General features: G+C 35.2%; 1 protein-coding gene across 1 annotated transcript; it reads right to left on the bottom strand.

The window, feature by feature from the left end:
* Positions 1 to 11,646: 11,646 nt before the first annotated feature.
* CIM1 (cytokinin induced message) lies at positions 11,647 to 13,850 on the bottom strand. Its single transcript, NM_001251731.1, has 4 exons — positions 13,627 to 13,850; positions 13,306 to 13,418; positions 12,404 to 12,594; positions 11,647 to 12,158 (listed from the first exon to the last, which is right to left on the bottom strand). The coding sequence occupies exons 1-4, from the start codon at positions 13,820 to 13,822 to the stop codon at positions 11,825 to 11,827; spliced, it is 834 nt and encodes a 277-aa protein (NP_001238660.1). The 5' UTR covers positions 13,823 to 13,850; the 3' UTR covers positions 11,647 to 11,824.
* Between the last annotated feature and the right edge of the window lie 506 nt (positions 13,851 to 14,356).

Genomic DNA, 14,356 nt, shown 5'->3' with positions numbered 1-14,356 from the left:
CTTATCATGGGGGAGTTCCGGGGCATTCCATTGAGCATTGTATGACCCTGAAACATAAGGTGCAAAGTCTGATTGATGCAGGCTGCCTGAGATTCGAGGAGGAAAATCGCTCGTGAATTTTGATGTCGTCAAGCAATACTTTGTATGATGCTTGGAACAATTTGAAGGTTGTTGTTAGATGTCTCCAATGACTCATTAGGATTTTCAGGTTTATGCCATTACTGTAAACAACAGTCATAATGCTAATAATATGGATAAATTTGATGTCCTTGTCTCTCATTCTCTCACAATTACATCTTTGCTTATTTAACTTTCACTGGAATGTGAATATAAGCCGTTGGTTTGTTTGCTCAAGTGACCTGCGCTCCTGAGTTGATCTCCAAGTCTGTTCAATCAGAAATTGCTCGTTCTCCACGTTTGGTGAGGGTGCTCCTGAGTATGATTGACTGTGTTCCAAATCAAAAATAAGAAGTACAGACATTCATGTGACCTCATTTTATCATTCTTAAAAGTTTTCTTTTTGAGAGAAAAGTGAGTTATCAAGAACAAGAGTCATTTGACTTAATTGTCAATTGAAAATCTTTTAAATATTTCTCGTCCTTGAAAATTAATTTTCAAGAACCTGCACAGTTTCTTATATTGCTACAAGGTCAGGACAAAAGACAACAACAGATACCTTAGAGCCCTACATTGGGGCAATGAGAGGCACCATGCATGAGTCTGAAGCGAACCTAGGGGCAGATTAGAAGTTCTTACCTGATAGGTCGAAAACCCGAAAGGGCGGCCTAGGCAAAAATTAGGGTTAGTAAAAAAATAAAAAAGGAAAAAACAATCAGGAGCGTGTTTATCAGGGGATTGGTCCCGAAATCCAAACTACAAAAGGATCTAAGTCAAGATTTGAAATGACACATGGTCATGTTTCAACATCCCAAACACTACTTTATCCCTTGTTACCCCCTCCGATCCAAAGCATATTTTTTTTCTAAAAACAATACAAAAAAAACAAAATAGAAACCCCAAGTAGGAACCACCGCTAAACCGACGGGAAGAGCAATGCAAACTACACATGCATGAAATTGGGCAACAATGAAAAAAAAATTAAGAAAAAAATCCGCCAGAGAGTGAAGAAAAAGAGAGACAAAAGATCTCCAAATTTTATAAGGAAGGCACAAAGTGCAATAAGGATTAATGTATAAGACAAAAGGAGTAAGGCCCAACCCAAAAGTTGAAATGAATAAAAGTACAAGCGATGCTCTCGAGGTTCTTACTCAATATAACCCTTAAACATTCTTTGGGCCTCTCTGATCTTTTCTTTCATAGCCTTCTTACCCCTGACCACGTTACAAGCCCAATAAAGCCCATGTGGATTAAGGAATGACTAATTTTGCTTTTAAAGTTTGGATTCTAGAATGGAACCCGCACACTCTTGTGATTGTTGAAAAAATATATATAAAAAAAAACCCTGAGGTTTGCACTCGCACATTTGAAAAGAAAACTCATTTGACCAGGAGCTCGTGGAAGATGCCCAAAGACAATTGTGATAGTAAGGTACATCTAATGTTAGTCTCTCATGCAAACTCTTTGGGATTCTTTTCAAATCCAAGGGTAGCTTCGTTATATAAATTCTTTCGTGATCAACTCATGTCATAAAGTTTCAACGGGATCGACAGACCCTTGGCATCACTCTATGACCTTAAATCAGGAAAGTTTCACTTGGTCACATACCAAAGTATGACAATCCATTGCCATCCTTCAATGGGGGACACGATCAATCCCAAAGCCTTATGTTTCCTTGCTGTGTAGAATAATAGAAGGTTTTAAACAAAAAAAAAGGGACAAACCCTAGGATCAATATTTCGATTGATTGATTAAATGTCAAACGGCTCCATTGTCGTCACTCCAAAATTGTCAAGTGACTAAATCAAACAAAACATGCACTCTGAGGGAGTCCCCGAAGAGATTTGCAAAAAGATAGGATGAGTTATCACGTCTTTCAAAAAGAGACAGTCCATCTATTTTTTCCACAAAAATAAAAAAAATCAAATCAAATCAAAATCAAAATCACAAAAATAGGAAAGAATGTCATGAGCATTACACAATTTTCATGATTCAAAACCTTTTGCATTACTGGATACAAAGCCTACATTTACTGCATTTTAAGATGAAGGTTGCATGCATCTGCATCCCAAAAATCATGTTCATATTAGGCTATAAGTGCATACATTTCTCTTTATATACCAATTTCCCAAATCTAATGTCCTATCTTTTGAGTTTAGGATAAGAGACCGCCCTCTCAAAAATTCAACATCTTGATTTCTAATAAGGTTAAGCCCTTTGGTACTGGTACGTATTGGCTTGTTTCGTAGGTCTCAAAGTCCTCGCGTTTATCTTTCATAGGACTCAATGTCCTCGCCTTTATCTTTCATGGGACTCAAAGTCCTCGCTTTTATCTTTCATAGGACTCAAAGTCCTCGCCTTTATCTTTCACAGGACTCAAAGTCCTCGCTTTTATCTTTCATAGGACTTCCTTGCTTTTATCTTTTGCAGGACTCAAAGTCCTTGCTTTTATCTTTCACAAGACTCAAAGTCCTCACTTTTATCTTTCATACGACTCAAATTCCTCGCTTTTATCTTTCACAGGACTCAAAGTCCTCGCTTTTATCTTTCACAGGACTCAAAGTCCTCGCTTTTATCTTTCACGGGACTCAAAGTCCTCTCCTTTATCTTTCATAGGACTCAAAGTCCTCGCTTTTATCTTTCATAGGACTCAAAGTCCTCTCCTTTATCTTTCATGGGACTCAAAGTCCTTTGTCTTTACTCTTTCGTAGGACTCACAGTTCTCTATCATTTACATTTCAAAGACTTCAATGTCTTCAGTCATTTACGCTTTCAAAAGACTACAATATCTTCATTCATATTTCAATGTCTTTTGTCTTTTACATTTACAAGACTTAAATATCTTCTGTCTTTTACACTTTATAAGACTTCAACTTCTTCTTTCTTTTATAGGACTCAATGTCCTTATCTTTGTGCTTATTAGGACTCAGTGTCCTCTGTTTCTACACTTCGAAAAAGAAAACTTCAAATGTCTTCTACTTTACAGGACTACCATGTCCTCCATTTTATGTTTCATAAGGCTTCAATGTCCTCTTGTTTTTTTAGTTTCACTTCCTTGGTTTTCGCCAGTTGCCCGATCGAATAGCAAGGTCACTCGAACGAAATTTGTGTCCTTATCTTTACTTCCCTTTTATTTCCAATAAAAGATAAGTAAAAAGAGGCAACTATCATACCTTAATTTCATCCGGGGACTATCGTTCATTGATCTTTTGATCCTTGCTAGTCAACTTATGATGTTAAACGCCAGTTACCGCACAAGACGAAAAATCATTCAATGTTTTGATCAAGAATGCAAAAAATACCAAAAAAGAGGGGCAAAAGGGTCTTTTCATTGAATTTCCTAGACCCTAGCTCGCCCAGGCTAGCCTCTGGCTTGCCTGGGCCCCCAAAAGACTTCAGCCTAAAGAAACCAGCTCGCCTGGGCGAGCCAATTACTTCAGGAGTAAGTCTTGGCTCGCCTGGGCGAGTTGTCATTTCCCCAAGTGCTCATTTTCCTATAAATTGGCATGCTAGGGAGGTTGAGGAGGCATTCCAACATTGAGGAAGGAAGAAATTGAGAGAAATAAGAGAGAAGAAGAAGAAAGAAGAGGAAAACAAGGTCGAGGCACTGCCGAATCACAATCGTAATCAATCCCTACGCCGTTTACCGCTCCGTGTTCTGCGTTCGTCATTTGGTTAGTATTTGTTTTTAGAGATTTGAACATGATCTATGCAACCTTAGGGGTCCTCTTTGTTGTTTTGTGCATCTTCATCTTCTTCTTCTATCATCGGTAATCTCTTTTCTTTTGTAAAGTAAATTGTAACCGATAATTAATGTCGCGAGTCATCTTTTAAAGAGATTGAAAGTTAATAAACAAAACCGAGATAAAATCAATATATAACCAAATTTATCTCCATTAAAGCTACTTGAGATCATTCAATGTCCAATGCCTTCATGACCGTTTTTTGTTTTTGTTAATTAAAATGGATCTTTCAAAAGCCTAAAACCAATTCAACACACAACTTTCTTTCTTTAAAGAACTACGTAGGTCTGAATTCCTCATCGCACCTGAGGATATGTAGGAGTAAGGGCAACACCCTTGTTGACCCCAAAAAAATATATAAAAAGGGAAAATACACAATTTTGAAGTCATGTTTTGCACAATCGATTAAAGGTTGTCGTCCCTTGTGATGGGCGCGTGGAGTGCTAATACCTTCCCCATGCATAAACAACTCTCGAACCCTTATTTTCAAAATCCGTAGACCTCTTTTTGGTTTTTTTAACATTTTCCTCGAATAAATGTTGGTGGCGACTCCCACGCATTTTCCTTTTTGTAAGACGACTCATTTTATTTCGCCTCGCCCTCCCGTTGAAGGGTAGGTTGCGACATTTTGCAATTGTCTTTGTGTAACCCTCTTCAAGAACACCCTATGCCATTCCTCCAACCTGATATCCACAATAAAAACACAAATTTTGACAACAAATGTTATATTAGACAGCAAGTCATAGTTGACAATGTACAATAATTTGACAACATGCTCAAATTGACAAGAAAACTTACCAAAAATAGGGAGATGACTTTTGGGGACAATTAAAACTATCATGAAATGCATATTGACCATATGCTTTACATAGCGGAGTTATTTTTTATTTTGTTCAATAGCTTTCTCCTCACCACCCTTGATTCACTTACCACTTCCTTTTGTCTTGGACAATTGTGGTTGAAGAATTTCCACATCTATAGGAATATTGTAGCCAATAATGACCTTCAAATCATTAGTCATACTCAGCCAATTTCTTTTCAATGTTCATAGCTCCATTCATCATGAGAAGCAATTTTTCCTTACAATGTCCAGCCTTGTCCATACACATAAATAAGTGGTTCCATACATCTGAAATCATCTTGCTCTCATTTTCTGGCTTAGAACGTTTTCTAGGAAATCGTTAGCAATATCAAAAATAGGTTTTCTATTCGCCAACATAGTCCACCTATGCACAATGTAATTACTTGGTATCTCATTTAAACCTTTCCCTTTCAAGACAAAAAGTATGAGCTGACAAAGTATGCCTTGAGACTAAAACATTCTACAAGAACAAATTGTAGTGTGATTAGAAGGATTATATAACAACTTCTTATAGTTTACCCTTATTTTCAATGTTATTAGTTACATGAAATATTTCCTCTCCATCTCCCTCTTTCATACCTTTAACTCCATAATTTAAACATCTTATCCAGAACTTATCTTGAAAAATATAAAAGTTATCATGAGTATAAACATCTCTTGTATGCTTCTTTAAACTATGATCTGACTTTAGTGACGGCAAGGAATGAAGCAAATTATTGTCAGCCAATAAATCTTGCCTTTGTGCTTCTATTTTAGAATCAAACCTCACCCAAAATTCAACCAAGCTAACATACGGATTCAAAACATTACCAAAGAAAGAATTCTCACTTTCTGATCATGATGTTGTTCTAAATACCCCAGCAAAAAAATGTCTTTAAAGTAAGTTGGGATCCACATGCTTCGAATATCATACATATGTGAGAGCCAATCATTCTTTTCTAACTTAAACATAGTAATTATAGATTCACATGTTGGCTCAAAATCATCTGGTGTCTTTGATTTCCAAACACAAGACTTGAAATTCTCATTGAAATCCTTGTTAGCATTCAAAGTGACACCCGCTTTTTCATAAACTTTTTTCATAATGTCACATACAAAATCTATGAGAAGAAGAATTAAACCTTCTCTATACCAACTTTCATAGCATGGTCTTGATATGTTATTATAAGATTTGGCTGACGTCCCCTCATTACTTCCAAAAACTTTTCAAACAACCATATGAATGAATCAATTTTCTCATCGACTAAAAAGCCTACTCCAAAAGTAACACATTATCTATGGTGATTTACTCCGGTAAATGAGGCAAAAACCATTGAATATTTGTTTGCTCTATATGTAGTATCAAATGAGATCACATCCACAAATAATGAATAATTCTTCCTACAATTACCATCTACCCAAAAAACATATTTTAGTCTACCTTCGCCATCTACCTTATGTGCATAATAGAATGATGGATTTGCTTTTTGTTTCCTCTTGAAATTATCAATAAAAACATGTGCAACAAAATCTTTAAGCAAGGTTTTTAAATCTCTTGAATAATTTTGGAGATCCATTTGTGTACACCCAATATTTTATAGCCCCCAACTTGCTCTTTGAATAACAAAAATGTTTTAGAAGCCCCAACATTTGTTCTATTAATTAAATGCAAACAATAATCACTTGTGAATAGGATTAACTATTCTTGTTGATCTCAAAAAATGTTTCTTCGTAGGTGAAGAAAGTGAATGTGTATGACTTTCATGAAATTGGTCAAGTTTATATTTGCCTTCATCTACCCATTTGAAAACAACCTTTGCATTGCATCTTACTCTAGTAGAACTCCTTCTTCTAGTCTTAACAGTTGATTTGCCTTCGCCCACCACTTTTTTCTTATTTGGTCTATAACCTTCTTTTGAGCAAACAAAATACTTCCACAGTATATTCCCTTCATTAACTTTAGTCTTCGATAAACGACACACACTAAAGCCAACATCAATGGTATATATAATCTATGTAAAATTGTTTACCTTCGTCTAAAGTCACAAATAATTCACTACTAGAAAATGCATATTCTACATTGGTCAGAATCGCGATTCAACAATGGTGCTTGACCGTTTTTGATTATAATGATGTTGAAACTTAAAAATTTCAACAACAGTCCATAAGCGAACGTTGTAGTAAGCTGTTTTTTTTCTAAATCGATGTTATACTAATGACTGATGTAGAAACCTTAGTTTCAAATACGCTGCTCACGTCAACAATGACTTTGAAGGCAGATTTTCTACATCGTTCTTAAATTAAGCAACGATGTTGATCTCTTATTTTCTACATCATTTTTAAATTAAGCAACGATGTTGATCTCTTATTGATGTGCCATCATTTTCTTCTATTTTCTAAACCCTTTTTGCACCATTTTAATTACTGATTGATCTTAATTGTCAATTAATCAGGCAGTTTTGTTATTTGGGCTCATTTAGCTAATTTGATGTTTCTAATCTAATTTCAGGAATTAATGAAACATTGGGCTTAATCCGGATTTTGGTTATGGACTTGAAGAGGGCAAATAAAGCAGCGCTTACCTTAGTTAATTTCTAATTAGGAAATTTCACAATTTTATTTTATGTTGTTCAGTGTTTATTTCGTTTTGGGCCAGAGTATTGTAATAGGGCCTAGTGACTTTGAGTGACTCTTTTTAAATAGCAGCCTTGGGATTCATGCAAGGCCATTCTGTTATGCTATTCATTATTCAGAGCTTTTGTTTTAGGGTTTTACATTTTCTGCTTTGATGCTACTGTTCACGTAATGCAATTTTACGTTTTCTGCTTCTAATTACAATTTCGTTCTTGCTTCTTCTTCTACTCTCATTTACGTTTCTATTTCATTTACATTTTTGTTCATTTACGTTTCTGTTCATTTACGTTTCTATTCATTTACGTTTCTGCTTCATGTTTCATTTGCGTTTTCTGTTTGAATCCATGCAAGGCTAGATTTTCTGGTGTTGTTTCCTTTTGAGGATGAAGCCCAACTCTCTTTGAGGTTTCGCTTGTAATGTGGTTTCCTGGCAGTTTTCCCTTCACCAGTTATCCTAAATTCGTGAATATTAATCAGTGCACGCTTCGTGTTCGATTAATTGCCTCTGAGCCTAACTTGCGTTCATGCTTAATGGACGAAGGGCTAACTGGTGTATGTGGTGCCTAATCACATATTGAAAACCCTAAGTTGATTTTCGCTTAGTAAATTGAAATAGGGTTGGATTAAGTGGTTGACTGTTAGGGACGAATTCTCCATAACCCAGGATAAGAGAATGACTTCTAAATCAGAAGAAACAACCTGTTTTTAATATTAGTAGTTTCGTATTCCAGTTTACTTGTTCTGCTCTTTAATCACAAAACAAACAAACCCCCCCAATCATTACTGTTACTGCAAGTATATTATGAACATTTGGTTTGTCACTGCTCGTTGGGAAACGACCTAGGATCACTTCCTAGTTACTGCATTTTCATGTTTATTTGATTCGGGTACGGCCTCGATCAAATTTGGCGCCGTTGCCGGGGAGCAGTGTCCAAAGGTTCATAATAGCTAGCGTTGTGTGTTTAATTCTTTCGTGTTTTATGTTTAATTGTTAGTATTGTGTTAGTATGTGTGTTAGTGTCATTTAGTATCTTGATATTTTGTTTAGTGTGTGTTCTGTTTCAGTTTTCCTAAAGAACACTCCCCCCCATACTTAAACAACACATTGTCCTCAATGTAGCACAATTAAAAGATTAAAAACAATTAAATCATCAAAGAGAATCGGACAAGTGTAATAAAAGCAAAGAAGGAGGTAGGAAAAGAAAAACTCCCTAAGTCATGGTGGAGGAAGAGTAGGGTGGAGTAAGGAAGTCTCTTCCACCACTACGTCCACTAAAGAAGGGTTCATGAGGAATGGCTTAAGTCGATGTCCGTTGAGAAAGAGATGAAGAAACCAAAACCAGACAAGACCAGTCAAAGACATCTTTGGTGTGCTAACTGCTAAATCCATAAATCCTTATATGATAAAATTCACAAAAAAAAATTGAGACATTTGTTTTATCGTTTTTATTAATTTTTTTTCTAAATAAAGAAAAGCAACAACAAACAGGATCAAGAGAAAGGAACTCTGTGGGTTGATGCCCTATATCCTAGAGTATAGAGTAGCATACTGTAGCTCTTACACATATAGTACATTAGTAACTTTCTTGCTAGATCCATTTACCCTTTCTTGCGTGATTAAGTACTGAGATCCAAATTTTTTTATGTAGCAAATTAAAATAATATAAAAATATCAAACCGAAAACAACCCCAGATCTAAATACCTATATCTGCAACTTTAGAAACTTATGAATGATGAAAACGTTATCTTCTTTACCAATACACAGACATGGTGTCCACCTCCCAAAACTTGAAACCAGTTTTGGGCTTTAATTTCTATATATACTTTAATTAGTTTTTATTTTTATCAGAAAGGAATAAATCTCATTGAAAGGGGGAATTACTAAGAAGAGAAAAAGAACACATCATGACATAACCAAATTAAGGAAGAGGAAATATACCCGGATCCAGAAATCAGATATAATAGCAAATCGTAAAATATGCAGATATGGTTAGGCAGAAGATAGAGGTTGGATGTTTTGATAGAAATTGTGATAGAAGCCCTAAGTAGGTAAGGACGAAATTGAAGACATTGAGGCTTGAGAAACCCAAATGGCTATGGATAATGGAGCATAATGGTGTGTCTTTGAATGATTACACAAAGGGAAAACACCAAACAAGGGCTCAAATAGAGCAACAGGCAGTGCCCGTCCTTGAGTGACAGAAAATGACATCTTCTTTTAGCCTTTATTTTTCTGCAGCTTATCTAACCCTCAATGTCTGTCATTTTATGGTTTGCACACTTCTCATTCAGAAGCTAAAACATAAGGTTCTACACATGCACTTGTCCAAAAGCTAAAACTAACTTATGATAAAGCTATTAAGAAAGTAGAAAATGAAACACATAGAAAAATCAAAGAGAAGAAAAAAGAAACCTTACAAGATGAGAAGGCTAGGATTTAGTCCGGCCTTCTTCGAGAATGATTACGAGGTTTATTGTAACTGCTCAAGCCTCTCACGAACAGCGGCCAAATACGTTTCACCTTTGAGTCACGGGGTGTGCTGGCCGACACGGAAGGGAGAGTACCGAAGAGGTGACTGAAGCAGTGGCAAAAGTTGTGTAGGGCAATTGAGTGAAGAAGCTAGGTCCTCGGTGAGGTCTGAAACGTGAGTGAGGTCCACAGAAACGCGAGTGAGATCACTGAGTGTCACGTGACCATCTACATGCCGTGCACACCACATCGGTCTCCATGAAACAAACGTTGTGGAAGTTTCAGCTTTCTTATTCGAGTACGGGCATCTACAGCACCGTTGTCATTTTTTAACTGATAATTACGAAACTGCCACCACGTGTTATACTACAGCAGTTATTTTTGACCGATGTCGTTGCTATGTTATGAAAACTACTTTTTCTAGTAGTGATTGTCCAACTTTAGTCTTCATCACAATTTGCATTTGGTAACGAATCATTTGCCTAAAAACACACATAATATAAACAAAATTATTTTAAAAAATTAATATGTTGTTAATAACAATATAACATGTGATTAATGGTTTGATAGAGGTTACCACACATGTCGGTGACATAAGACTTGTTGGGTTGGTGTTAGAAGTGGCATGGGGCAGAGGATTTTGCACCTCTTCCATAACAGTGACCTGTACAATGATCATATAAATAAAAAAATTAGCATATGAATATATTGGATATTATAATTAAAGAATATCTATTAAAAAGTGCAATATGCAATTTGCAATTTTCCGCGCCCTCAATGATTGTTATGCATAATCCAACACAATTCCAGTAGTTGTTTACTCTATACTTGAATCACGACACCATCCCAAAATAAAAACAAAATATACCTAACAAAACTGATTTTCCACCAATGACATGGCACCTCTAGTAAACATAATAATTAGAATAACAAAATAGGCAAAGAAAAGAATATTGAAACTATCATTTGTTAGACAAAGAGGTCTGGATGGTGTGACAAAATTGTATGGTAAAGAAGGGAAGGGAGAGAAGAGGGAAGAGGGAAGAAGAACGTGTGTGCTTGAATTTCCTTTCTTCACCACCACCAGTCTGCGCAACAAGCCACAACGATCGTAACATGAAGCAGTGCGTGCGTCAAGCCAAAATCGTGAAATGAAGGGAAGGGAAGTTCGTGAAAGAAGAGACAACATGCGTGGGTTTAGAGGAGAGGGGTGACCTTTTTTAGTTAGAAATCTAATTTGAACCGTAAATTAAGATCCAACGATTATTATCCAACACTCTCAATATCTCTCATATTAATATTTTTTTCACCTTAAATGTCCTCTCTCTCTCTCTCTCTCTCTCTCTCTCTCTCTCTCTCTCTCTCTCTCTCTCTCTCTCTCTCTCTCTCTCTCTCTCTCTCTCTCTCTCTCTCTCTCTCTCTCTCTCTCTCTCTCTCTCTCTCTCTCTATATATATATATATATATATATATATATATATATATATAACAAAAATAAATTCTTCCAATTACAGAATTAAGTCTTTTTAATTTTACTTAATTAATTAATTAGTCCATTCATTCAATAATGAATTTGATATACTGATATTCCTTTCACCATAGGTAAAATCAGATATTTAGTTTGTAGTTGCATTCTCTTCATGAGGGGAATTAAGTTGCTGATGTTTTGTCCAAGTTTGGACATTCTTTAGAAGATCAAAAGCAGTTGAAGGATTTAAATTTTGTTCCTGCTTTTCTTTTAAACGTCGTAATGGCGGAGATAAAGTCTACCGTGTTTCCGCATGATTTATAGTACTTTTCTGGAGTGGTTTCCCTTTATTTCATAAAAAAAAATCAGATATTAACCCATAAACATAATAATTAACATAGTAACTAGCACAATGCATTCATAATTGATTACAGAAGACAATCAAAAGTCCACTAATAGGATGACATTTGATTATACATCTTCAGCTACATATATAATATTATAATTAGGGTATAGCTACAAGCTGGTGATGCAAAATGATGGACACATCCTTAGGTTGCAAAATTCACAATCGATCTGTAAGTCTGACCAGGAGTCCACCCTGCAGGGATCACATTGTTGGCCACAATGGTCTGGCCAGACTCAAGTGTGGTTAGCTTGATAGAGAATGGTGCTCTCAGTGGTGAGCCCTTGTCAAATTTCCAAACTGCACCCCATGATTGTTGCATGGAATCCCATGACCCTGAATCAAGTGCTTCCTTGAGTTCAACCTTGGCAAGGTCACCATCCCCATCCTCATATTCAACCAAGGTAGCAAAATATTCTTGGTTTGAGCCAGAATCCACGTGGAAAGCTATTGACCTACCGGGATAGTTGCATTCAATTCTGCGAAGGAAAAAAAAAATCAACTTTTGTTAGTTACAATATTGTAACCAAAATGTTGAAAAAAGAAAATATGGTAATTGAGGACAAAAACATAAAACCATTTATGTCAAAAAAATACAACTGAAAGTCAAGAAAGTTGAAGTATTTATTAGGAAAGTTGTAAATCAAGAATTGTCTCACTAGGAATATATTATTAATTAGTCAATTTGACTATGGGAGGAATTAATTATAAGTTTAGAACCTACCTTCTGTGCTGAATGTTTATTTTTCCTGCATTGCGTAGATTCTCATCTTGGCCCGAAATTGCCATTGCTCCAAAAGCATTGCCACTCAGATCAAAATGATATTGAGCATCTGAGCCACACCCAGCACACTCATCAGTGATGACTACTTTCACGGGGTTGCCTGAGCATGCAGAATTCCCTGTGCATTTCACCTGAAAGTGAAACAAAAACCAGAAGTATTTGTTATCATTTTGAATTCCATCTAACATAATGTTAGAGTTTTACAACTGTGAGTGAATGTAAAAGTTTTATATAGTTCTAATTAATTAGAAATCATCTTAAGAGTCATTATAGAAAGTCAATGAACTTGTCACATATAATGAGTTTTTTTAGTCATCATGACATTGATGTGAACAATTCACTTATGTTGTTCATGACTAATTTTTCCAATCAAACTTTCTTTCAATCATATTTTTTTTTCTATTTATAACACTCAAAATTAAACCTTACTTAAAAGATATATAATATTATATTGTGATAATTTCAAAATAGTATAAAAAGTCTCTTACTCTTTTTTAATTTAGTTGAACAATTTACTTACGGTGTTCATGACTAATTTTTTCGGTGAAACTTTTTTTCAATCATATTTTTTTTCTATTTACAACACTCAAAATTAAACCTTATTTAAGAGATGTATAGTATTATATTGTGATAATTTCAAAATAGTATAAAAAGTCTCTCACTGTTTTTTAATTTAGTTGTTGATTGGAATTCAGGAAACATATAAAATTATAGTGTGACTCATTACACATCATTTCACAAGTCCGAAAATAATAAAGAGCATAGTGTGTTAGAAGTGTGATAGGCTGATAGAGCCTTCCTGTTCTGAAAGATGTTTAACTATACATGTTCATTATTCGCACCTCATAACAAGAACCACATCCTTTGCCAGAGTCATATATAAGAGGGCTTCCCGCGGATATTAAAGAAGAAAATGGAGGTTGCCCAACAGCGTTACCATATCCACAAGCTCCACCTACATACATAAATATCAGATATATTAATCATTAAAACTAAAATTTAATTTTTAACCTAACTCAATCCCAGAAAACCCCATTTATAAGGTGAGAAATACTTTTATTTATATACTTTAATTTGATCATATATATCACTAGTTAAAGTGAGATCTCTAATATACATCTTTAATTTGCATGAAGAGAAAAACTAAGTTTTTGTATTATTACCTTCACTTCCATCTCCATTGGCAGGTCCATACCAAGTGGCCACTGCAGGTGACCAATCTGAACTAGATGGAGAATAATATGAAGCATTATAAAGCTTTTTGGGGTTGAAACAAAAGGAAGGGATCACTAGGAATATTGAGAGAATAGCTATTAGGGTGAGTAGTTCAGATAATGCACGTTGAAGTGTAAGAGCCATGTTATCACAACCACTAAGATTTTTGTTAGTTTCTTAGGTAGTTGGTAGTTAAGTGTGATTTATGGTGTGAGGAACATGCAATGGCAAGTGTGGTATTTATAGAGAACTAACGAGGAAATTGCGCGGGTTCTTAATTAATTGCTCCAAAGTAAAAATATTCCACTGGGCAATTTAAAAGAATATGCTTAATCCATCGGAGAGATTTGTGCCTCACTATCTTCAAAGAATACGACAAATCAGATGTTTGAATTTTAGGTACGAGACATGTTCAGGTATTCATCATCCTCTAGACAATATCTTCTGCAAGATTGCACTGTCATAAACAGATTATGTATGAGTTTACATATGTTAGTGATTGAAAATGATAATTTTTTAACATTTCTCTCCATTAATGAATAATATTTCATTTTCAAAATTATCATTATAAATGAGGGCTTAACTTTCTCACCTACACATATAACGTTTTTATTACATTTTTTTTTTCACCTACACATAACTTTCTCACCACATTTTTTTTCTTACTAATTCAAAAGC

The sequence above is a fragment of the Glycine max genome, chromosome 1, assembly GCF_000004515.6.
Source record: "Glycine max cultivar Williams 82 chromosome 1, Glycine_max_v4.0, whole genome shotgun sequence".
Classification (NCBI taxonomy): Eukaryota; Viridiplantae; Streptophyta; class Magnoliopsida; order Fabales; family Fabaceae; genus Glycine; species Glycine max.
This window is presented reverse-complemented; position numbering and strand designations above follow the sequence as displayed.